Source organism: Pseudorca crassidens, chromosome 4, assembly GCF_039906515.1.
Source record: "Pseudorca crassidens isolate mPseCra1 chromosome 4, mPseCra1.hap1, whole genome shotgun sequence".
Taxonomy (NCBI): domain Eukaryota; kingdom Metazoa; phylum Chordata; class Mammalia; order Artiodactyla; family Delphinidae; genus Pseudorca; species Pseudorca crassidens.
Window position 1 is genome coordinate 119,161,838 of NC_090299.1, and position 27,073 is coordinate 119,188,910.

Below are 27,073 nucleotides of genomic sequence, written 5' to 3' on the forward strand. Positions count from 1 at the left end.
CAGATATCTTTTTTTATTGATGTATAGTTGCTGTACAATATTATATGTTACAGTTGTACAATATACTGATTCACAATTTTTAAAGGTTATACTCCATTTACAGTTATTATAAAACATTGGCTATACTCCCTGTGTTGTACAATATATCCTTGTACCTTATTTTATATAGTTTGTACCTCTTACTCATCTTATTTTTAACACAGTAGTTATCCAGTTTTCCCAGCACTTTATGTTAAATAATCAATGAGTACAAGTAATAGGATAGTAGTGTTTTAGCAATTATCCTGTTTCCATGTAACATTTTGATTATGTAATACACTTATAGTTGTGTTTCATTATTTGGGAACTAATTTTAAAATAAGAACTCCTAAAGAAAAAGGCCTGAGGAATGTTACAATGTATAAAAGGTTTTGCTTATAAATGTCCCTTACCCAGCTTTTTTCACTAATGTAGAGGAAGAATGAATATCACTTATTTCAACAAGTACAAGATGATTGTTTCTGTTGGTTATACTATATTCACTTTGTTAAAATAATTTAGAAGGCAGGATTTAGAGTCTACTGAGATTCAAGTTGTAAACTATACTACAGCAGAAAGCTTGGCATGTTCTCAAATTCACACTAGCCCTAAAATGGGATCTGAAAGCTGATGTTAAACATTTAAAAAATAGTCTAAAAATATCTTTTTTTTTTTTTGATCATCTGCACTGGCCAGATATGTTGATAACTGAACAATTTTTCAATTGATTTAATTTTTACTTCTTTGACATTTTTAGTACTTTACTTAACAGTAACTCAAGCTAAATGTTTGAGACCGATATTGAAATAAAAGTGTAGAAAACACATAGAACAGAAATGAAGACTGGAAGGAAAAAAGCCTATATACCCAAGTCTCCTTTCATGTACATTTATAAGCTGTATTCTAATTTTTCAGTTTAAGCCCTTGTAATTTTGCCCTTTTATCTCAATTAGCTACTCTTTTTCAATAATCCACCAATTTTATTCAGTCAGAGTAGCCATAAACATGTTTAATTGCCAGGTCAAGAAGGGGTTAAATGTATAAGACTCAATGTCTTGGCTTGTAGTGAATTACCATATCACAATGTCTAGTCACATTCACTGTTCTACAATCTTATCTCACTACGTTTACTTTAAAAACCTACACAATGAAAACAATAATTTTTAGGTAGCATTTTGGGGGTCAAATAAACAAGGATCTATGGATATAAACACTCAAATATCCCTTCTTCTGAGCAACATTAAAAATAAAATCAAAATACTGACTTACTATTTGAATGGACAAAAGTAGAAGTGATCATTTTATTAGACTTCTTAACACAGAATGCTTAAGTGTTAAATATAAAATCACTTTTTTTTTTAACATCTTTATTGGGGTATAATTGCTTTACAATGGTGTGTTAGTTTCTGCTTTATAACAAAGTGAATCAGTTATACATATACATATGTTCCCATATCTCTTCCCTCTTGCGTCTCCCTCCCTCCCACCCCTCCAGGCGGTCACAAAGCACCGAGCCGATATCCCTGTGCCATGCAGCTGCTTCCCACTAGCTATCTACCTTACGTTTGTCTCGGGCTTCCCTGGTGGCGCAGTGGTTAAGAATCTGCCTGCCAATGCTGGGGACATGGGTTCAAGCCCTGGTCCAGGAAGATGCCGCAGAGCAACTAAGCTCATGCGCGACAACTACTGAGCCTGTGCTCTAGAACCCGCGAGCCACAACTACTGGAGCCTGTGCTCCACAACAAGAGAAGCCACCGCCACGAGAAGCCTGCACACCACAACAAAGAGTAGCCCCCGCTCACCGCACCTAGAGAACGCTGGCGTGCAGCAACGAAGACCCAACACAGCCAAAAATAAATAAAATAAATAAATTTATATTTTAAAAAAATCACTTTCTCCTTTATCATTTCTCTTTTATTAGATTATGCCTGCTCTCTGGTCAGGAGTTAACTGCTACATTTATAAGGATAACAATTTTATCATTTCTACCTCTTGGAAGTATACTACTATAATGCAGTTCAAATACTTTGTTTCTCTGCAATCTTTCAGAGCACTTATTCTTACCTGATCAGTTGAAAGTTTTGACAGCCAATAATTATAACACTTAGAGTCTTGAACGTGTTCATTAGAATCCTATAAATACTTGTTTTAAAAAAAAAAAATCACAGAAACGTGCACTTTCAAAAAAAATGCCAAACAACATGACTGAAACATAATCAGTGATGGCATCAAGAGGTGATGTAAGGGATTGTCCTCCTCTAATAATCTCTATCAACTTCTTGAGGTAAAATTAACTATGATCTTTAACAAGGATAATGACATTTCCTCAAACTACATAAAACATAAATAAAAGCATCTTTGTAGATGCTAGTCTTGTTGATCTATGATGTATAATTTAAGCATTATGAGAGCTATGCAATACCCCTTTCAAGACAATTTCCCTCTGCCTTTTCCCCACCAAATTGTTGCCCTTAAGAATCTTCCCTCATACATAACTTTAGAGCTGCCACTAGATATACTGTTCTAAAATATTTTCACTAATAAATACATAATAATATATAAACAAGTTTTACCTTTCCTTGGAATGACCTCAAGATTATATATAATCTCCTATGTGAAGCCTTTCCAATCACCTCTCAGACATAGTTAACAGATCCTCTCCTATGCTTCCATAAAAATATCATAAAATGACAATCACTAAATTGTATTTTAGTTAGCTGTGTATGTGCCTATCTCCAGCTAAATTTCAAACTCCCTCAATGCAAGTACAGCACGTTATTCAGATTTATTTATACTCTCCATATACTAGGGTAAGACCTTAGTAAATATCTGTTAAATGAGTTTGTTTTTCCAATATCAGTGCTCACTTTGGAATTTAAAAACACACTAATGGCCTTACATATGAACAATAAAACCAGTTTTGATAACTGTCTTTCTAAAATGCTTGTCCTAAAAGCAATAATGATCTAATGAAGCATACTAATAAAAAAAGGAGATGAATATATCAAAGTATAATCCTCAAGGTTATATGAATGTAAAAAGTGAAGTTTGTATTGAACAGAGCATTGTAAACTACCCATAATCCTGCTTGGTTTAGTTGTTCTGTGACAGTTAAAATTCTGAAAGTTTAAGAAATGTTGAATTAGAATTAAGAAACAAATCCAATAACAGACCTGCTAAAAGATTAAGCTACAGTTCTTTCTAATGATAAGAATATACTGTAGCAGCATTATCTAATACTTTTGGAACAACAAGAATAGTACACATAATGATCCTAACAGCTGATTATTTATTATTATGTACTGAGCACTGTTGTAAGGACTTCACATGTTATCAATTCACTTATTCCTCACAAAAACCTAATCATCATCATAATTTTACAGTTGAAAAAATAAAAATGATAGCTCCTTTCAATTAGTAAAGTTTCTCATTGCTAAATGACTTCTATCACTGCTTCAAACACAGTAATTTTGGGTTTCCACCATATTCTTTTTTTTTCCACCATAGATTCTTCTGAGGTTTTCACTTCAACCTATTGCTGAAGTTACCCAATAAACAAAGAAAAGTTATGAGATTAGTTATCACTTGCCCTAAAATGGCTGTATCCTTACTTTTCACTTAAGAAAGTTTACACGCAGTAGCTAGTAAAAATTATTCTAAGATCCAATTATAAAATGTATACAATCAATAATATTCTATTTAATTATTTTCCAACATATACTGATATGATGAACTGATAATTTATTAAATTCAAATAATCTATTTTACATTTTTATTTTTGTCAAATCCAGTGTGGGTCACTGAATTTCACACTTGCGTTGAAAATTAGAATGGCATTAGATTAAACATAATATACTATACAGATCAGGTGTTCTATACCTACAGTTTAGGTCTTCCTTCATTAAAATTTATACATGGCTAAATTTCACATAAAGCTAGTAAAATTATTTAATAGTTTTCTTCTCAATATCTTAGTGTCCTTACATATTTGTAGGTCCTAATTAAAAGTTTAAGTAAAGAGAATGTAGGTCATTTATTTACAGTATAACACTATACTCCTGGACATTCTGGGCCTAAAACTCAGAATTTATGCATTCAGTTTACAGACTTTTGCTGAGTGTCCCTGATCTGATTCTCTAAGGGTGTCCTCAATCCCCACAACTCTGAGCTCTAAGAACCTGGCTGATCAGGAGCAGAAAGCAAAATCTAAAAGATCCCAAAGTGGCAAATCTCATGTGGAAAATGCTGCATGTATACACATAAATCCTCAAAAAAATTTAATATTACACTGAGAGATAGGAATAGTAAGAAGTACTTTAAATGAGCTATGAGAAATAATTAGAACACAGGCTCTTCAACACTGCTTTATCAATTTTCCAACTTTATTAAAACTGTCCTTTGTAGCAGAGCAACATAATCATATAGGCCTTAGACAAAGTTTACTAAAGACTTTTTCATCCAAGTCTAAAAAACACTCTACTTCACTATCAGGTAAAAATAAACAATCTCACTTAAAGACGGTAATATTGAAATAGAGATTAAATTACAGGCATATCTTGGAGATACTGCAGGTTCAGTTCCAGACCACTGCAATAAAGCAAATATCTCAATAAAGCAAGTCACATGAATTTTTTGGTTTCCCGGTGTATATAAAAGTTATGTTTAGACTAAAAAACGCTAACCATCACCTGACAACTCAGGGCTGCCACAAACCTTCAATCTGTTTAAAACAAACAAACAAAAAAAACACATTATCTGAGAAACACAATAAAGCAAAAAAGTGCAGAAAAACAAGATATGCTTACACCAGAATAGGAACACACAGTTAAACATTAGTGGAGCTACATATAAAACCAAGAATTCTGACTTCTAACCAACATCAAAAGTAAGTGAATACATCAAGTTGGTTTTTTTTTCTTTTTTCTTTTTTTGGCTGCGCCAGGCAGCATGCAGGATCTTAGTTCCCTGACCAGGGATCAAACCCATGTCCCCTGCAATGGAAGCATGGAGTCCTAACCACCAGACCACTAGGGAATTCCCAACATCAAGATTTTTTAATTCACAAGTTAAAAGCTAATTCCCTGGTGGTCCAGTGGTTAGGACTCCACGCTTTCACTGAGGAGGGTGCAGGTTCAATCCCTGGTCAGGGGACTTAGATCCCGCAAGCCGTACAGTGCAGCCAAAAAAAAAAAAGCTTATCTGGTCAACAGCAATTTACCCATTTCACAAATAATAACTATTTGTTGTTTTAGGGCTCCAGAACTTTCAGAAGTGAAACTAAGAAATAGTGAATATCAACATTTAATTAGTATAATAATTTTATCTTATGCTAGGTTCCCTTTACTTACCCTCCCTTATGTCCCTTCCCCTTCAATGTAATAAAGGGTTGAAACTAAAACCGTTCTGACTATAATAAGTAAAGCAACAAAAATTTGCCTTGCATGGTTATAGAAACCTTTATTTTATATAATACACTGAAGAGATTGAGGAAAGAAAAAAAGACAGTCTCACCTTCAATGTGATATCACAGAGTTCTCCATTTTCATAAAACTGAAGAAGAGAACCATGAAAATCTTTCCAAGCTTCATTTGCTTCAAAGATAAAGGAGTCTTCTCCATCACCATCACCAAGTGAAGATCTGTTCTTTACTTGCTGGTGCTGTTGCCTCTTCCCCTTTGTGAAGCGATTCCTAGCTTGTTTTGCATTTACAGATTCTGAAGCCATTTGTAACACTCTTCTTTTAATACAGCTCTCTTCTCAAACATTCCATTTATTCTTTTGTAAAGGACGGGGAAAAGGTAGATGGGGAGAAGGTAGATGCAGTCCACTAAACTTCAGACATTTTTCAAAACCTACTCAACTGCCATTGTCCAGTTAGCTGAGACTGAAAAACGTAACAAAACACACATAAAACAACCACTCAAAAAATGATTACTAGAAATTATAGTTTACCAATACCGTATATGTAAAATGACCATATAAATCACTGTTGAAAGAAGAACAGGTGACTTTGTATTTTTACACTAAATGTCACATAAGCCACCTCAGCTAATTGTATCAGTGAAGGGACTCCTTTAAAATCTAATTGGAAAATTGTGGGAAGATGGTGGAGTAGAAGCACAAGGAATCTGTCTCCCCACATAGACAACAACTGCACTGACAGAATCTGTCTGATGTAACTGTTTTGAAACTCTGGAGTCGGCTGAAGGATTACAACTTCCAGAAGACTTAGTAAATTACAGTTGACTTTGGTCAATGTCAGCTCTGTGTACAGTAGCAGCTGCCCACCCTCAGCCATGTGGCAAGCAGCTGTGCATGTGTTTCTGGAGCAGCTTGCACAGAGTTTGCAGAAGCCACAGTAGGCAAGAAGGACTCTACCCTCTGAATATCAGGGATCTCTCCTCTGATTGCTCACTACTGTTTCTGATCACAGAGGTGCAGACAAAGAGGTGGCCAGCCACTGTGATTGCACCTCCTCCCACTGTTGCAGGCCCCTCCCTCTCATCTGAAGTGACTTCCACGATATTTTAAAGGCTGGTGCCCTTTACCGCTGCATTTTTCACTATTTCCCCTTTTGGAAGTAAGACACTAAAGACTAAGACATTAAAAAACAACTGCATATACAAAGAAAATCAGAAAGTGACCATGCATGCCCAGGAAAAGGCTCAGAAAAGACCTGAGAAGACTTTAAGTTTAAACCTCAAGCTGATCTTCATCATAAAGACAGCCCACAACAATTAAAAAAAAAAAAAAAAGCCAAACAACAAAAAAACCACAACAAGCCTTAAGGAATAGGGAAAAATCTGATTTTCAGAGTTACCACATTATTAGACTCAAACATCTAGTATTTAACAACCAAAAAAATCACAAGGCATACAAAGAAACAGAAAAGTATGGCTTATTCAAGGGGAAAAATAAATCAACAGAAACTGTCTCTGTCTAGTAAAAATGCCATTAGTTCTTTTTCAAAGACTTTAAAAAGACTGTCTTGAAGATGCTCAAAGAACTAAAGGAAGATGTGAACAAAGTCATTTGTGTTAACAAAATGGAACTATCAATAGAGAAACAGAAAACCTAAAAAGGAACCACAGAGAGATTCTGGAACTGTAATATTAATAACTGAAATTAAAAATTCATTAGAGGGGGGCTTCCCTGGTGGCACAGTGGTTAAGAATCCGCCTGCCAATGCAGGGGACACAGGTTCAAGCCCTGGTCTGGGAAGATCTCACATGTCATGGAGCAACTAAGCCTGTGCACCACAACTACTGAGCCTACGCTCTAGAGCTCACTAGCCACAACTACTGAAGTCCACACGCCTAGAGCCTGTGCTCCGCCACAAGAGAAGCCACCGCAATGAGATGCCCATGCACCACAACAAAGAGTAGACCCCGCTCGCCACAACTAGAGAAAGACCACGTGCAGCAATGAAGACCCAATGCAGCCAAAAATAAATGTAAAAAAAAAATCATTAGATGGATTTGAAGGCAGATCTGGGCAGGTAGAAAAAAGATTTAGCAAAGTTGAAGCTAAGACAATGAAAATTATCAAGTCTGACAAAGACTGAAGAAACATAAACAGCACCTAAGGGACCTGGGGAACACCATCAAACAGATCAACATACATATCATGAGAGTCCTAGAAGGATAAAAGACAGAGAAGAGGGCAGAGAGAATATCTGAAGAAATACTGGCTGAAAACTTCCCAAATTTAATGAAAGACATGAACATAAACATCCAAGAGACTCCAAAAAATATGACCTCAAAGAGACCCACACCAAGACATATTATAATCAAACTTCCAAAAAGCTAAAGAGAGAATCTTGAAAACAAGAAGAGAAGTGAATCATCACATACCAGTGATCTCAATAAGATTATCAGCAGATTTCTCATCAGAAACTTTGGAGGCCAAAAGACAATGGGCGGATATGTTAAAAGTACTAAAAGACAAGATGTGTCAATGAAGGATCTATATCCAGAAAAACTGTCCTTCAAAAGTGAGAAAGAAAGTAAGACACACCCAGATAAACAAAAGCTGAGGGAGTTCATGATCACTAGACCTGGTCTGCAACTCAAGGGAGACCTACAAGATGAAAGAGATGAAAGAACACTAGACAGTAACTCAAAGCTATATGAATATAAAAGTAAATACATGGGTAAGTAGAAAAGCTAGTATTATTGTAACAGTGGTTTGTAACTGTACTTTTTATATTTGAGAGACAAATACATTTTTAAAGAATTATTAATGTAAAAAGCTAGTTTTACTGTAATTTTGCTTTGTTACACCAAATCACGTTTCCTACATAATTTAGGAGAATACTTAAAATAATAAGTAAAAAATAAAACTTAAATAAAATTTAAATTAAACAATTTTAATAATTTGAAGTTTTAGTTCATGTTTTTAGGCACACAATGTATAAAGATGCAATTTTGTGACATCAACAACTGAAAAGGGTAGAGATGAAACTGTAAAGAAGCAGAGTTTTTGTCTGTTATTGAAGCTAAGCTAGTATAAATTCAAATTAGAGTATTATAATTGTAGGATGTTAAATGTAATCCTCATGATAACCACAAAGAAAATGCCTATAGAGTATACACATAAGAAAATAAGAAAGGAACTTAAACATTTCACTACAAAAAAAATCAACTAAACACAAAAGAAGACAGTAATACAGGAAATGAGGCTCAAAAAGCTCTAAGGCACATAGGAAACAAATAGCACAATACCAGAAATAAGTCCTTCCTAATCAGTAATTACTACAAACATCAATGAATTAATAAACACTCCAATCAAAAGACAGAGATTGGCAGAATGAATAAAAACACATGATCCAATTATATGCTGTCTACACAAGACTCATTTGAGATCCAAAAACACAAACAGGTTGAAATGAAAAGGATTGAAAAAAATATTCCATGCAAACAGTAACCAAAAAAGAGCCAAAGTGGCTACACTAGTATCAGACAAAAATAAGATTTTAAATAAAAAATGTTACAAGAAACAAAAAAGGACAGTATATATTAATAAAAGGTTCAATACAGCAAGGATATACAATTATAAACATTTACATATATAATGACAAGTCATGAAAACATATGGAGCAAAAACTAAGAAATGAAGGGAGAAACAGACAGTTCTACAATAATAGTTGGAGACTTCAATAGCCTACTCACAATAATGAACAAAACAACCAGACATAAGTATGGAAACAGAGGACTTAACACAATAAACCAACTAGATCTAACAGACATATGCAGAACAATACCCAACAACAGAATACACATTCTTCTCAAGTACATGCACATGGGATGTTTTCCAGGAGAGACAACATATTAGGCCACAAATTAAGACTCAATAGATTTTAAAAGATAGATATACCAAGTATCTTCTCTAACCACAACACAATGAAGTTAGAAATCAATAACAAAAAAGAAAACCGAAAAATTTACAAAATTGTGGAAATTAACACAATTTTAGACAACTGATGGATCAAAGAAGAAATCACAGAGAAATTAGAAAATACTTAGAGTCAAATGAAAACAAAAACACAACATACTAAAACATGAGATGCAGTGAAAGCTAAGCTAATTTCCCACTAAGGGGGAAATTTACAGTTTTAAACACATCAAAAAAAAAAATCAAATCAACAACCTAACTTTAAAACCTCAGGAACTAGAAAAAAGACGAATAAACTAAACCCAAATCTAGCAGAAGGAAGTAAATAATAAAGGTTTGAGCAAAGAGAAATTAAACAGAGAAGAGAAAAACAATAGAGGAAAGTCAATCAAGCCAAAAGTTGGTTCTCCGAAAAGATCAACAAAATTGACAAAACTTCAGCTAGACAGACTACGAAAAAAAGAGAGGGACTTCCCTGGTAGTGCAGTGGCTAAGAACACACCTGCCAAGGAAGGGGACATGAGTTCAATCCCTGGTCTGGGAAGATCCCACATGCCATGGAGCAACTAAGCCCATGTGTCACAACTACTGAGCCTGCGTTCTAGAGCCCACGGGACACAGCTACTGAGCCCTTGTGCCGCAACTACTGAAGTCTGTGCGTCTAGAGCCCGTGCTCCGCAAAAAGAGAAGCTACCGTAATGAGAAGCCAATGCACCGCAACAAAGAGTAGCCCCTGCTCGCCGCAACTAGAGAAAGCCCCACGCAGCAACGAAGACCCAACACCGCCAAAGATAAATAAAATTGAAAAAAAAAGAAGGGCTTCCCTGGTGGCGCAGCGGTTGAGAGTCCGCCTGTCGATGCAGGGGACACGGGTTTGTGCCCCAGTCCAGGAGGATCCCACATGCCGCGGAGCGGCTGGGCCCGTGAGCCATGGCTGCTGGGCCTGCGCATCCGGAGCCTGTGCTCTGCAACGGGAGAGGCCACAACAGTGAGAGCCCCGCGTACCGCAAGAAAAAAGAAAAAAGAGATAAGCCTCAAATCACTATATTCAGAAATGAAAATGGGGACATTACTACTGATTCTAAAGAAATAAAAAGAACTATAAGAGAAAATTACGAACTGTACATCAACAAATTGGATAACCTAGATGAAAAGGACAAGTTCCTAGAAACACAAAACCTATTAAGACTAAATCACAAAGAAATAGAAAATCTGAATAGACCTATAACTTGTAAAGAGATTGTATCAGTAATCAAAAATCTCCCAACAGTTTTGGTTGGAGCGCAGGGAGAGGACTGCGGTTAGCGGCCTGAACATAGCCTGAAGGGGTTAGTGCACCACGGCTAGCCGGGAGGGAATCCGGAGAAAAGTCTGCACCTGCCGAAGAGGCAAGAGACTTTTTCTTTCCTCTTTGTTTCCTGGTGCGCGAGGAGAGGGGTTTAAGAGCGCTGCTTAAAGGAACTCCAGAGACGAGCGAGAGCCGCGGCTAAAAGCGCGAACCCCAGAGACGGGCGCGAGCCGCGGCTAAAAGCGCGGACCCTAGAGACTGGCGCGAGCCGTGGCTAAAAGCGCGGACCCCAGAGACGGGCGGGAGATGCTAAGGCTGCTGCTGCCGCCACCAAGGGGCCTGTGTGCGAGCACAGGTCACTATCCACACCCCTCTTCCGCGGAGCCTGTGCAGCCCCCAACTGCCAGGTTCCCGGGATCCAGGGACAACTTCCCCGGGAGAACGCACGGCGGGCCTCAGGCTGGTGCAACGTCATGTCGGCCTCTGCCGCCGCAGACCCGCCCCGCCCGCAGTGCCCCTCCCTCCCCCCCCCCCCCCCCCGGCCTGAGTGCGCCAGAACCCCCGAATCAGCGGCTCCTTTAACCCCGTCCTGTCTGAACAAAAAACAGACGCCCTCCAGCGACCTACACGCAGAGGCAGGGCCAAATCCAAAGCTGAGCCCCTGTGAGCTGTGAGAACAAAGAAGAGAAAGGGAAATCTCTCCCAGCAGCCTCAGAAACAGCAGATTAAAGCTCCACAATCAACCTGATGTACCTGCATCTGTGGAATACATGAATAGACAATGAATCATCCCAAATTGAGGAGGTGGGCTTCGAGAGCAAGATCTATGATTGTTTCCCCTTTTCCTCTTTTTGTGAATGTGTATGTGTATGCTTCTGTGTGAGATCTTGTCTGTATAGTTTTGCTTCCACCATTTGTCCCAGGGTTCTATCCATCCATGGTTTTTTTTTCTTAATAATTAATTTTAATAACTTTATTATACTTTATCTTCTTTCCTTCCTTCCTTCCTTCCTTTCCTTCCTTCCCTCCTTTAGACAACAAATCATCCCAAATTGAGGAGGTGGTCTCTGAGAGCAAGATTTATGATTTTTTCCCCTTTACCTCTTTTTGTGAGGGTGTATGTGTATGCTTCTGTGTAAGATTTTGTCTGTATAGCTTTGCTTCCAACATTTGTCCTAAGGTTCTATCCGTCCCTTTTTTTTCCTAAATAAGTATTTTTTAATTCAATAACTTTATTATACTTTATTTTACTGTATCTTCTTTCTTTCTTTTTTCCTTCTTTCCCTCCTTCCTTCCTTCCTCTCTCCCTCCCTCATTGCTTTCCTTCTTGCCTTCTTTACTTCTTTGCTTCTTTCTTTCTTTCTTCCTTCCTCCCTTCCCTCCTTCCTTTCTTTCTTCATACTTCTACTAATTCTCTCTACTTTTTCTCCCTTTTATTCTGAGCTGTGTGGATCAAAGGCTCTTGGTGCTCCAGCCAGGAGTCAGGGCTCTGCCTCTGAGGTAGGAGAGCCAACTTCAGGACACTGGTCAACAAGAGACCTCCCAGCTCCACATAATATCAAACGGCGAAAATCTCCCAGAGACCTCCATCTTAACACCAGCACCCAGCTTCACTCAACGACCAGCAAGCTACAGTGCTGGACAACCTATGCCAAACAACTAGCAAGACAGGAACACAACCCCACCCATTAGCAGAGAGGCTGCCTAAAATCATAATAAGGCCACAGACACCCCAAAACACACCACCAGACGTGAACCTGCCCACCAGAAAGACAAGATCCAGCCTCATCCACCACAACACAGGCACTAGTCCCCTCCACCAGGAAGCCTACACAACCCACTGAACCAACCTTAGGCACTGGAGATAGACATCAAAAACAGCGGGAACTACAAACCTGCAGCCTGCAAAAAGGAGACCCCAAACACAGTAAGATAAGCAAAATGAGAAGACAGAAAAACACACAGCAGATAAAGGAGCAACATAAAAATGCACCAGACCTGACAAATGAAGAGGAAATAGGCAGTCTACCTGAAAAAGAATTCAGAATAATGATAGTAACGATGATCCGAAATCTTGGAAATAGAATGGACAAAATGCAAGAAACAGTTAAGAAGGACCTAGAAGAAATAAAGATGAAACAAGCAATGATGAACAACACAATAAATGAAATTAAAAGTACCCTAGATGGGATCAATAGCAGAATAACTGAGGCAGAAGAACGGATAAGTGACCTGGAAGATAAAATAGTGGAAATAACTACTGCAGAGCAGAATAAAGAAAAAAGAATGAAAAGAACTCAGGACAGTCTCAGAGACCTCTGGGACAACATTAAACCCACCAACATTTGAATTACAGGGGTTCCAGAAGAAGAAGAGAAAAAGAAAGGGACTGAGAAAACATTTGAAGAGATTATAGTTGAAAACTTCCCTAATATGGGAAAGGAAATAGTTAACCAAGTCCAGGAAGCACAGAGAGTCCCATACAGGATAAATCCAAGGAGAAATACGCCAAGACATATTAATCAAACTGTCAAAAATTAAATACAAAGAAAGCATGTTAAAAGCAGCAAGGGAAAAACAACAAATTACACACAAGGGAATTCCCATAAGGTTAACAGCTGATCTCTCAGCAGAAACCCTACAAGCCAGAAGGGAGTGGCAGGACATACTGAAAGTGATGAAGGAGAAAAACCTGCAACCAAGACTACTCTACCCAGCAAGGATCTCATTCAGATTTGATGGAGAAATTAAAACCTTTACACACAAGCAAAAGCTGAGAGAGTTCAGCACTACCAAACCAGCTTTACAACAAATGCTAAAGGAACTTCTCTAGACAAGAAACACAAGAGAAGGAAAAGACCTATAATAACGAACCCAAAACAATTTAGAAAATGGGAATAGGAACATACATATCGATAATTACCTTAAATGTAAATGGACTAAATGCTCCCACCAAAAGACACAGATTGGCTGAATGGATACAAAAACAAGACCCATATATATGCTGTCTACAAGAGACCCACTACAGACCTAGAGACACATACAGACTGAAAGTAAGGGGATGGAAAAAGATATTCCATGCAAATGGAAACCAAAAGAAAGCTGGAGTAGCAATTCTCATATCAGACAAAATAGACTTTAAAATAAGGACTATTAGAAGAGACAAAGAAGGACACTACATAATGATCAAGGGATCGATCCAAGAAGAAGATGTAACAATTGTAAATATTTATGCACCCAACACAGGAGCACCTCAGTACATAACGCAAATACTAACAGCCATAAAAGGGGAAATCGACAGTAACACATTCATAGTAAGGGAATTTAACACCCCACTTTCACCCATGGACAGATCATCAAAAATGAAAATAAATAAGGAAACACAAGCTTTAAATGATACATTAAACAAGATGGACTTAATTGATATTTATAGGACACTACATCCAAAAACAACAGAATACACATTTTTCTCAAGTGCTCATGGAACATTCTCCAGGATAGATCATAACTTGGGTCACAAATCAAGCCTTGGTAAATTTAAGAAAACTGAAATTGTATCAAGTATCTTTTCCGACCACAACGCCATGAGACTAGATATCAATTACAGGAAAAGATCTGTAAAAAATACAAACACATGGAGGCTAAACAATACACTACTGAAGAAATCAAAGAGGAAATCAAAAAATACCTAGAAACAAATGACAATGGAGACACAACGACCCAAAACCTATGGGATGCAGCAAAAGCAGTTCTAAGGGGGATGTTTATAGCAATACAAGCCCACCTTAAGAAGCAGGAAACATCTTGAATAAACAACCTAACCTTGCACCTCAAGCAATTAGAGAAAGAAGAACAAAAAACCCCAAAGCTAGCAGAAGGAAAAAAATCATAAAAATCAGATCAGAAATAAATGAAAAAGAAATGAAGGAAACAATAGCAAAGATCAATAAAACTAAAAGCTGGTTCTTTGAGAAGGTAAACAAAATAGATAAACCACTAGCCAGACTCATCAAGAAAAAAAGGGAGAAGACTCAAATCAATAGAATTAGAAATGAAAAAGGAGAAATAACAACTGACACTGCAGAAATAAAAAAGATCATGAGAGATTATTACAAGCAACTCTATGCCAATAAAATGGACAATCTAGAAGAAATGGACAAATTCTTAGAAATGCACAACCTGCCAAGACTGAATCAGGAAGAAATAGAAAATATGAACAGACCAATCACAAGCACTGAAATTGAAACTGTGATTAAAAACCTTCCAACAAACAAAAGCCCAGGACCAGATGGCTTCACAGGCAAATTCTATCAAACATTTAGAGAAGAGCTAACACCTATCCTTCTCAAACTCTTCCAAAATATAGCAGAAGGAGGAACATTCCCAAATTCCTTCTACGAGGCCACTATCACCTTGATACCAAAACCAGACAAGGATGTCACAAAGAAAGAAAACTACAGGCCATTATCACTGATGAACATAGATGCAAAAATCCTCAACAAAATACTAGCAAACAGAATCCAACAGTACATTAAAATGATCGTAAACCATGATCAAGTGGGGTTTATTCCAGGAATGCAAGGATTCTTCAATATACGCAAATCTATCAATGTGATACACCATATTAACAAATTGAAGGAGAAAAACCATATAATCATCTCAATAGATGCAGAGAAAGCTTTTGACAAAATTCAACACCCATTTATGATAAAAACCCTGCAGAAAGTAGGCATAGAGGGAACTTTCCTCAACATAATAAAGGCCATATATGACAAGCCCACAGCCAACATCATCCTCAATGGTGAAAAACTGAAAGCATTTCCACGAAGATGAGGAAAAACACAAGGTTGCCCACTCTCATCACTGTTATTCAACATAGTTTTGGAAGTTTTAGCCACAGCAATCAGAGAAGAAAAGGAAATAAAAGGAATACAAATCGGAAAAGAAGAAGTAAAGCTGTCACTGTTTGCAGATGACATGATACTCTACATAGAGAATCCTAAAGATGCTACCAGAAAACTACTAGAGCTAATCAGTGAATTTGGTAAAGTAGCAGGAAACAAAATTAATGCACAGAAATCTCTGGCATTCCTATATATTAATGATGAAAAATCTGAAATTGAAATGAAGAAAACACTCCCATTTACTATTGCAACAAAAAGAATAAAATATCTAGGAATAAACCTACCTAAGGAGACAAAAGACCTGTATGCAGAAAATTGTAAGGCACTGATGAAAGAAATTAAAGATGATACAAATAGATGGAGAGATATACCATGTTCTTGGATTGGAAGAATCAACAGTGTGAAAATGACTCTACTACCCAAAGCAATCTACAGATTCAATGTAATCCCTATCAAACTACCACTGGCATTTTTCACAGAACTAGAACAAAAAATTTCACAATTTGTATGGAAACACAAAAGACCCCAAACAGCCAAAGCAATCTTGAGAACGAAAAATGGAGCTGGAGGAATCTGGCTCCCTGACTTCAGACTATACTACACATCTACAGTAATCAAGACAGTATGGTACTGGCACAAAAACAGAAAGGTAGATCAATGGAACAGGATAGAAAGCCCAGAGATAAACCCAAGCACATATGGACACCTTATCTTTGATAAAGGTGGCAGGAATGTACAGTGGAGAAAGGACAGCCTCTTCAATAAGTGGTGCTGGGAGAACTGGACAGGTACATGTAAAAGTATGAGATTAGCTCACTCCCTAACACCATACACAAAAATAAGCTCAAAATGGATTAAAGACCTAAATGTAAGGCCAGAAACTATCAAACTCTTAGAGGAAAACATAGGCAGAACACTCTATGACATAAATCACAGCAAGATCCTTTCTGACCCACCTCCTAGAGCAATGGAAATAAAAACAAAAATAAACAAATGGGACCTAATGAAACTTAAAAGCTTTTGCGCAGCAAAGGAAACCATAAAGAAGACCAAAAGACAACTCTCAGAATGGGAGAAAATATTTGCAAATGAAGCAACTGACAAAGGATTAATCTCCAAAATTTACAAGCAGCTCAATAACAAAAAAAAAACCGAATCCAAAAATGGGCAGAAGACCTAAATAGACCTTCCTACAAAGAGGATATACAGACTGCCAACAAACACATGAAAAAATACTCAACATCATTAATTATTAGAGAAATGCAAATCAAAACTACAATGAGATATCATCTCACACCAGTCAGAATGGCCATCATCAAAAAATCTAGAAACAATAAATGCTGGAGAGCGTGTGGAGAAAAAGGAACACTCTTGCACTGCTGGTGGGAATGTGAATTGGTTCAGCCACTATGGAGAACAGTATGGAGGTTCCTTAAAAAACTACAAATAGAACTATCATATGACCCAGCAATCCCACTACTGGGCATATACCCTGAGAAAACCAAAATTCAAAAAGAGTCATGCACCAAAATGTTCATTGCAGCTCTATTTACAATAGCCCGGAGATGGAAACAACCTAAGTGCCCATCATCGGATGAATGGATAAAGAAGTTGTGGCACATATATACAATGGAATATTACTCAGCCATAAAAAGAAACAAAATTGAGCTATTTGTAATGAGGTGGATAGACCTAGAGTCTGTCATACAGAGTGAAGTAAGTCAGAAAGAAAAAGACAAATACCGTATGCTAACACATATATATGGAATTTAAGAAGGAAAAAAAATGTCATGAAGAACCTAGGGGTAAGACAGGAATAAAGACACAGACCTACTGGAGAACAGACTTGAGGATATGGGGAGGGGGAAGGGTGAGCTGTGACAGGGCGAGAGAGAGTCATGGACATATACACACTAACAAACGTAAGGTAGATAGCTAGTGGGAAGCAGCCGCATGGCACAGGGATATCGGCTCAGTGCTTTGTGACCGCCTGGAGGGGTGGGATAGGGAGGGTGGGAGGGAGGGAGACGCAAGAGGGAAGAGATATGGGAACATATGTATATGTGTAACTGATTCACTTTGTTATAAAGCAGAAACTAACACACCATTGTAAAGCAATTATACCCCAATAAAGATGTTAAAAAAAAAAAATCTCCCAACAAATAAAAGCCCTGGACCTTATGACTTCACTGGTAAATTTTACCAAACACTTAAAGAACTAATATCATTCCTTCTCAAACTTTTCCAAAAAATTGAAGAGGAAGAAACACTTCCTCACTGATTCTATGAGGCCAGCATTATCCTGATACCAAAGCCAACAAGTGTTGGCACGATGGGGAGAAACTGGAACCCCTGTGTACTATTGGTGGGAATATAAAATGGTACAGCCACTGTGGAAAACAGTGTGGTAGTTCCTCAAAAAATTTAAAATAGAATTACCATATCATGCAGCAATTCCACTTCTGGATATATATCCAAAAGAATTGAAAGCAAGATCTTTTTTTTTAATTGAAGTACAACTGATTTACAATGTCATGTTAGTTTCAGGTATAAAGCACAGTGATTCAGTCACATATATACATATGTATATAATATATATTCTTTTTCAGATTACTTTCCCTTACAGGTTATTATAAAATGCTGAATATAGTTCCCTGTGCTATACAGTAGGTCCTTGTTGGTTACCTATATGTTAATCCCAACCTCCTAATTTATCCCTCCCCCTCTCATTTCCCCTTTGGTAACCATAAGTTTGTTTTCTATGTCTGTGACTCTGAAAGCAAGGTCTTGAAGAGATATTTATACACGCATGTTCATAACAGCTCTAATCACGATAGCTAAAACGTGGAAGCAACTCAAGTGTCCATAGACAAATGGATAAGCAAAATGTGGTATATACATACAATGAAATATTATTCTGCCTTAAAAAGGAAATTCTGCAATATGCCATAATGTGGAAGACCTTGAGAACATTAAAGATATTATGCTAAGTGAAATAAGCCAGTCAAAAAAAGATAAACTGTATGATTTAATATATGAGGTACAAGTAGTCAAAATCATAAAGACAGAAAGTATAATGATGGTTGCCAACGGCTGTGGGGAGAGGAGAATGGGGGCTTGTTTAATGGGTACAGAGTTTCAGTTTTACAAGATGAAAAGAGTTATAGGAATGGATGGTGGTGATGACGGCATAACAATGTGAATGTATTTAATACCATTGAAACATGCACTTAAAAATAATTAAGATGGTTGGGCTTCTCTGGTGGCACAGTGGTTGAGAGTCCGCCTATCAATGCAGGGGACATGGGTTCGTGCCCTGGTCCAGGAGGATCCCACATGCCACGAAGCGGCTAGGCCCGTGAGCCATGGCCGCTGAGCCTGGGTGTCCGGAGCCTGTGCTCCCCAACGGGAGAGGCCACAACAGTGAGAGGTCCGCGTACCGCAAAAAAAAAAATAATAATTAAGATGGTAAATTTTATGCTATGTGTATTTTATCACATTAAACAAAAATCTAATTTGAGAATAATTCAATAGCACATGACTTTCAGGATGTGGAATGCACTATCTCCAAAAAGAGAGGCTATGAGCTAAAAATTTTAAGTTTAAAGACTATCCGATGATGCAAAGCAAAAATAGAGGGTAGGGCTTCCCTGGTGGCGCAGTGGTTGAGAGTCCGCTTGCTGATGCAGGGGACACGGGTTCGTGCCCCGGTCCAGGAAGATCCCACATGCCGCGGAGCGGCTAGGCCCGTGAGCCACGGCCGCTGAGCCTGCGCATCCGGAGCCTGTGCTCTGCAATGGGAGAAGCCACAGCAGTGAGAGGCCCGCGTACCGCAAAAAAAAAAAAAAAAAAAAAAAAAAAGAGGGTATTTTGACTGAAATAGGTTCATCCTAGATTTTGAGGTCAGATCATGGTTCCACCATTTACCAACTGAGTAACCTTGGGTAAATGACAATCTGCTTAAACTTTCGTTACCTCCTCTGTGAAACAGAGAAACCAGTTACTTACCTTACAGAAATATTCTGGGGATTAGAGATACGGTGTTGCTAAACACGGACACTTGCATTATAAAAATCTCATTTCATTTGCATTTTCACATCGAATTTACTAGTATTTACATAAAGTCAAACTTACTCATTATCAAAGCATATTTGATGACTATTCACACCACCAATAGTTCTACGCTACAATCCTATTTTAGTGACAGAAACAAAGAGACTTTAAGTTAAAATCTGTGATTATACCACTTACTGGCTTTTTTTGAAGTCTTTGCTAACCTCAATTTCTTTATCTGTAAATAGGTATACCTATCTACTTCATAAGACTATTCTGAGAATTATATCAAACGCAATAATGGATTTACAAGTGCTTATGAAAGTATGACCCATGTTGCAAATACTGGTATTATTAGCGTGGAAGCTTCACTTATTATGCAGTTTTTGAAAAAGATAAATACCTTAACTAGTCTTTTCCTGTATTACCTCTTTACTGTTAATTGCATCAACTATTTCCAGCTTTTGACAGTAACCAAAGTGGTCAATGTAAGACTACAGATTATAGTTATTAATATACTTTTTTTTTTTTTGGCTGCGCCACGCAGCATACAAGATCTTAGGTTCCCCAACCAGGGATTGAACCCATGCCCCCTGCATTAGGAGCGCGAAGTCTTAACCACTGGACCTCCAGGGAAATCCCAATAGTTATTAGTATCTTCTTAAAGTTACTGTGGTGGACACATGATGGTGACCCCTAATGAGTCATGCCTTCATATAATCCCCTTGAGTATGAGAAGAACCTGTGACTTGCTTCTAACCAACAGAATATGGAAAGGTGATGAACTGTCACTCTCTTGATTATGTTACATTACATAAGCTTGTGTGAGAGCCTCTCCTGCAAGCCTTGAGAGAGCCACGTAGCAGGAAACTATAGGCAATCCCCAGGACCTGAGGGAGGCCTCCACCTGACTGTCAGTAAAAAGTTAGGGTCCTCAGTCACACAACTGCAAAGAAATTCTCCCAACAACCTAAATGAGTTTGGAAGTAGATTTTTTCCATAGTTAAGCATCCACAGGATAACAAAGACTGGCCCACACCCTGACTGCAGCTTTTGTGAGATCCTGAGCAAAGGACCCAGATAAGCCAGACTCCTTACTCACAGAAACCGAAAGATAATAAATGTGTGTTGTTTTAAGCCACTAAGTTAATGGTAGTCTGTTAAACAGAGTAGAGAACTAATACAGACACCTTCTGTCAGGTCTAAACTTTTATCTGAGGAAAGCATGTGTAGATGTTCTAATAGGCAGCAACCACTCTACTATCTTTTAAGCTCACATTTCTGATGCAGAATAAACAATGAACAGATGGAACAAATAGAAAACAAATACCCCAATTTGTAGTTGAAAACCTCTTTGGTAAACAGTCAGATAGTAAGCATTTCAGGCTTCGCAGATGGTAAATCTCTATCACAACTACTCAACTTTGCCAATGTAGCACAAAAGCAACCACAGACAATAGTAAGTAAATGAGCATAGATGTATTTCAGTAAAACTTAATTTATAAAAACAGTTGGTGCCATTTGGCCCTTGGGTCATAGTTTGCCAAAACCTGAGAAGGATGGCTGATTTAAACCCAACTATGTCAATAATCATGTTAAATATAAGTGGTCTAAACACCCCCAACTAAAAGACAGAGACTCAGAAATACTACTCAGCAATAAAAAAAGAATAAGCCATTGAAACATATAACATTATGCTGCATGAAAAAAAAAAGTCTCAAAAGGTTACATACTATATGATTCCATTTATGTAACAATCTTGAAATGACAAAATTATAGAGATGGAGAGAAGATTAGTGGTTGCCAGGAGATAGGGAAAGATGAAGGAAGAGGAGTGGCTGGGGTTGTAAATGGGTACCACAAAAGATATTTGTGATAGAACTATACTATATCTTGACTGTGGTAGTGGTCACATGAATTTACACATGTGATAACATATACATTCATAAAATAGTGCATGTGAAACAGGAGAAATCTGAATAAGGTAAGCAGACTATATTAATGTCAATTCCTTGGTTGTGATATTGTTCTAAAGTTATGCAAGATATTAGCATTGAGGGAAACTGGGTGAAGGATATACAAGATCTATTATTTCTTACGACTGCATGTGAATCTACAATTACCTCAAATAAAGGCTAAAAAAAAGAAAAAGACAGACTGGATAAGAAAAAGTGGGGAAAAAAAAAAAGTGAGACCCAACTATAAGTTGCCTACAAGAAAAGAGCCACTTCAAGTATAAAGATACAAATAAGTTAAAAGGATAGAAACAGATATACCATGCTAATAGTAATGCTAATAGTAATAGTAAAGAAAATGGAAGTGGCTGCATTATCAAACACAAACTTCAGAGTAAAGAAAATTACTAGTGATAATAAAAAGACACTATATAAAACATGGATATCCACATGCAAAAGAATAAAGTTTGACTCTTACCTTACACCATGCACAAAAATTAACCCAAAGTATATTAAAGATCTAAATGTAAGACCTGAAACTATAAAACTCCTAGAAGAAAACATGGGGAAAACACTTTGACACTGGATTTGGCAATGATTTCTTGGATATATGACCAAAAGCACCAGCAACAAAAGAAAAAAAATAGACAAACAGGGACTATATCAAACTTTAAAACTTCTGTGCAGCAAAGGAAACAATCAACAGGGTAAAAAGGCAACCCACAGAATGGCAGAAAATATTTGCAAACCATATACCTGATGAGGGGTTAATATCCATAATAAACTCCTATAACACACAATAAAAAACTGACAATCCAATTAAAAATGGGCAAAGAACTTGAATAAACATTTCTCCAAAGAAATACAAATGGCCAATAAACATACGAAAAGGTGCTTAACATCGCTAATCATTAGGGAAATGCAAGTCAAAATCACAATGAGATACCACCTCACACTTTCAAAACAAACAGAAGATAACAAATGCTGGCCAAGATGTGGAGAAACTGGAATCCTTACACACTGTTGCTGGGAATATTAATACAGTACAGATAGAACATAAACAGTATGACAGTTCCGCAAAAATCTAAAATAGAATTACCACATCATGCAGCAATCCCACTTCTGTGTATATATACAAAAGAACTGAAAACAGGACCAAGAAGATATATTTGCGTAACCATGTTCACTGCAGCATTATTCACAACAGCCAAGAGGTAGAAGCAACCTAAATGCCCATCAATGGATGAATGGATTAAGAAAAAGTGGTATACACATAGAATGAGTATTATTCATAGAATGAGTATTATTCAGTCTTTAAAAAAAAAGAAGAAAATTGTTATATGCCACAACACGGATGGACCTTGAGGACATTTATGCTAAGTGAAATAAGGCCGTCACAAAAAAGACAAATACTGCATGAATCCACTTATATGAGGTATCTGAAGTAGTCATATTCTTAGAAAAAAATAAAATGGTGATTACCAGAGGCTGAGGGGTGGGGAAAAAGAAGAGTTGCCATTCAATGGGTATAAGCATTTCATTTTTGCACAATGTAAACACACTTAACACTAATGTACTGTACACTTAAAAATGGTTTAGATGGGAAATTTTATGTTGTGAGTAGTTTACCTCAAAAAAAAAAAAAGACACTACATACATAAAAGGGTCAATTCACCAAGAAGATACAATAATTTTAAGTGGTGGAGTCAGGACTCAAACCTAGCCAGCAGGACTCCAAGTGTCTGTGCTATTAACCCCTGCACTACTGTTCAGAGCATACTGCAAGTGAAACAGAATTACAGAACAAAAATACATGAAAAATCAAAGTCTAATTCCCCCTTGTAAAACCAGCTATTTTTTCTAATTCCTCTGCTTTTGCAAGTGGCAACGCCATTTTTTCAGTTGCCCTAATTCAAATCCTGAGCCAATCTGATTCCTTTTTCGACTTACATAACCCATCAGTTTTAATTCCCCTGATTTCTACTTGGGAAAAATCTCTCTCCTATTCATCTCTTTCTTCCTACTCTCATTGAACTCTACTCTCTTTCACTGTACTCTAATTCATATCTTCCATTAACCATTAATGCTCCTTTGTCCCATCCCTAAACATCCATCAAGGGCAAGGCTGCCAGATTTATCTAGCTATAAGTGTCCCTTCCAAACTGCTTAATGTTATGTATTTCAACAGCTTATCCAGGCATTCAAGACTTTCCTTGCTCTGACTTCAGCCTACCTCCCAATCTTTTCCTCCATTAATTTTTGACATAAAGTAGGGAAAAGGAGGGGAAGGACTATTTACTAAACCACTGGGTGTCACATATTTTTCCAGAAATCTTACATATACAGTCATCCCTCATCCATGAGGGATTGGTTCCAGGACCCCCCTCAAATACCAAAACCCAACGATGCTCAAGTCTCTTATACAAAATGGCATAATACAGCTGGCCCTCCCTTTCCACAGATGCAGAATGTGCAGATACAGAGGGCAGACTGTACTCTGTCATTTAAGCATCACAACTACATTACAGACAGCCTAAACATCCCTGACTTGCTGTCACACAGGTAGAAAATGGTGGAAGGGACTTCCCTGGTGGTGCAGTGGTTAAGAATCCGCCTGCCAATGCAGGGAACGTGAGTTTGAGCCCTGGTACAGGAAGATCCCAAACGTTGCGGAGCAACTAAGCCCGTGTGCCATAATTACTGAAACCTGTACACCTAGAGCCTGTGCTCCACAACGAGAAGCCACTGCAATGAGAAGCACACGCACCGCAACAAACAGTAGCCCCCGCTCTCTGCAACTAGAGAAAGCCCATGTGCAGCAACAAAACCCCAATGAAGCCAAAAATAAATAAATAAAATAAATTTATTTTTTAAAAAATGGTGGGAGTTAGGGTTTCAATTCAGTTCTGATTAAGCCCATTCTTCTTCTACTATATCACAGACTTTTCCTCAAATTCCATTTTCCTCAAGTTTATGTACAAGTTCTCAAGCTGTTCCTCATGGGGCAATGATGTGAAAGCCTAGCCTATTAAGTAATGCTTCTTTCATGAAGTCTTCTCTAATTCTTCCAATGGGATGTGATCTCCCTTCTATGAAAACAAACAGTAGTTTGACTTCTCTAATTCATTTAGTTTTCTTCCCCTTGTGTTTTAGACATATCTGCTTAATACAGTGTGAACTCTTTGAAAAGATTATGTCTCAAAAACATCTACGTATCTTACCTTATATCAAACTACTCTAGCTTCTATCTAGTAAAAGGCTTTATTATGGTCATAAAATTATTTCCTTTGTCAGAGCACTGCTCTATAAAAAGGGCATTAACAAATATTCATTTTGATAAAATTACTTTTACATTTGACATCAGATTTGGGCAAGACACAACAGCTCAAAAACTTTCTATACTAAATTCTTTTAAAATGGTCTATTTAAAGAATGCAATGTTTTCAACTTTTTAAAAAGTCTATTATATAAAGTAGAACAGGAAGACAGGAGCAGGAAAAGAATATTTACCCTAAGACACTCACTCTATAGAACTTAGCCGAGGGACTTCCCTGGAGATCCAGTGGTTAAGACTTTGCCTTCCAATGCAGGGGGTGCAGGTTCGATCCTTGGTTGGCCAGTTAAGATCCCACATGCCTTGCGACCAAAAAACCAAAACATAAAAAACAGAAGCATTACTGTAACAAATTCAATAAAGACGTTAAAAAAAAAAGAGATAACATCCTAATAAGAACTGACTGTGAGACTTATAAAGACTGCATATTAATAATGAGTGCAAGTGTAACTCCACCTAAACTCTAACCCAGAATTTTTTTTAATGTATCTAAGATTCTGACTCCTAGGAAGAAAAAAAGATGATACTCCTCCTTCCCCAATATATTAAGAGATTAAAAACACCAGAAAAAAAGAGATGGTCCACGGAAGTTTGTTTCTATCATACCCTGGCACATTATGACACTGAGGCAGACAGGAAGTTGAGGCCATTTTTATTGTTCCTCTAAGAGCCAGTAAAGTCACATCAACCAACAAAATAGGAAGTTCTGAAGAAAAAAATACTTCAAACAGAAGAAGATAGGTTTTACTGGTTCACTGCAGGAAATACACAACAAAAAATAATGTACTTTTACATGTAAACACAACAATTCACAATCACAGAAAAGAGGCCTTACAGCAAAAGCATAAAGGTACTACTATGTGAAGTCAGCCCACTTTATTTTCTTTTTTCAAACTTCTTTGCATTTATAATCTGACATTTTAGCATGTACTATCAAGATGAAATACTATTATGCAGAATACTGTATTAACTCATACAGTATTATCCTCAGAAAGGTCTTTACAGGCAAAGAGTGACTTTTATACTAAATATTAATCAGAAGAGTACTAAGTAGAAAGAATTCCAAATGGCACTTTGATTGAAAGCACCTCTAAAGTAAACTCAATGCTATATAGTTACTGATGCAGTACTTACTACAGGCAGCAATAGTGCTATTAGACTCATTCTTCTTTAAAATAACCTTAGTTTGTACTCTTTACAATTCAGTTAGAAGATTTTAAATGATACAAAATATATTTTATAGCAGTTTCTGATTAATTTTAGAGCTATATCTGAAAGTTGACAGAGAATGTGTGTGTATTTACCAAACTTAACTCGTGTGGATTTGTGAAATAAGATGGTAAACCCCACCTTATGTTGTATAGAGGAAAACATGACCGCACGAAATTCTCCACACACTTCATGCTATTTCATACCTCTCTGCCTCTGTTCAGGCTATCTTCTCATTTTGAAATGCCCTTTACCAACTCCCAGTCTTATCAACTGACACCTACTCATTTGTTAAGACTCAGCTGAGGTTCATTTGCTCAAAAAGGCCAGCCCTGAAAATCTCCCTTATTCCTAGTCTGGATTGGGTGTACTTCCTCTGTGCTCCTATAACAATTTAATCACATCTTTTTCATTGTACTTATATAGTGGATTATACCATACTCAACTTTTTAGTCAAATTTATAATACTCGTAATAATTGCCTATTCACTATTAGTCTTTACCGTAACACTATGTAAGTCCCCAAAATATAGGCACTTTCTACGCACTCCTACTGTTCCCATGTTGAGCACAACACATGGTAAACAGAGGTGCTAAAAATACTTTTGGAATGGATGAACAGATTAATTATGAACCCTGGAGAGTGTTTTTCTATTATCCAAATCAACATATAAATTATCTTAACTAAAATAACACTGCATTCTGCATATATTATTTTAATCACAATCATAAAGGATGTCACTTAGCAGACATTTTTGAATTACTTCATTTCACAGGTAAATGTTTCTTAAAATTTATTTTTTTACTTTTAAGTCAGAAAAAAATTAAGCTATACTCATTATTTCCTTTTTATTTACAAAAGCAAAGAGTATAGAGATTTTAAATTTTGAATGAAATGGTCCAGAAAAAAATATATTATG

General features: G+C 37.2%; 1 protein-coding gene across 7 annotated transcripts in view; it reads right to left on the minus strand.

The window, feature by feature from the left end:
* KLHL8 (kelch like family member 8) overlaps positions 1–27,073 on the minus strand; it is a 56,295-nt gene that overhangs the window by 19,186 nt on the left and 10,036 nt on the right. For 5 of the 7 annotated variants that reach the window (XM_067736555.1, XM_067736560.1, XM_067736561.1 and 2 more), the window contains 2 exons: positions 25,136–25,247; positions 5,530–5,902 (listed from right to left, as the gene is read on the minus strand). In XM_067736555.1, coding sequence (XP_067592656.1) covers positions 5,530–5,742 — 213 coding nt within the window. In that variant the 5' untranslated portion in view covers positions 5,743–5,902; positions 25,136–25,247. Of the gene's footprint in view, positions 1–5,529; positions 5,903–25,121; positions 25,248–27,073 lie in introns of all 7 variants that reach the window. The other 2 variants (XM_067736556.1, XM_067736559.1) reach the window with 2 other exon arrangements.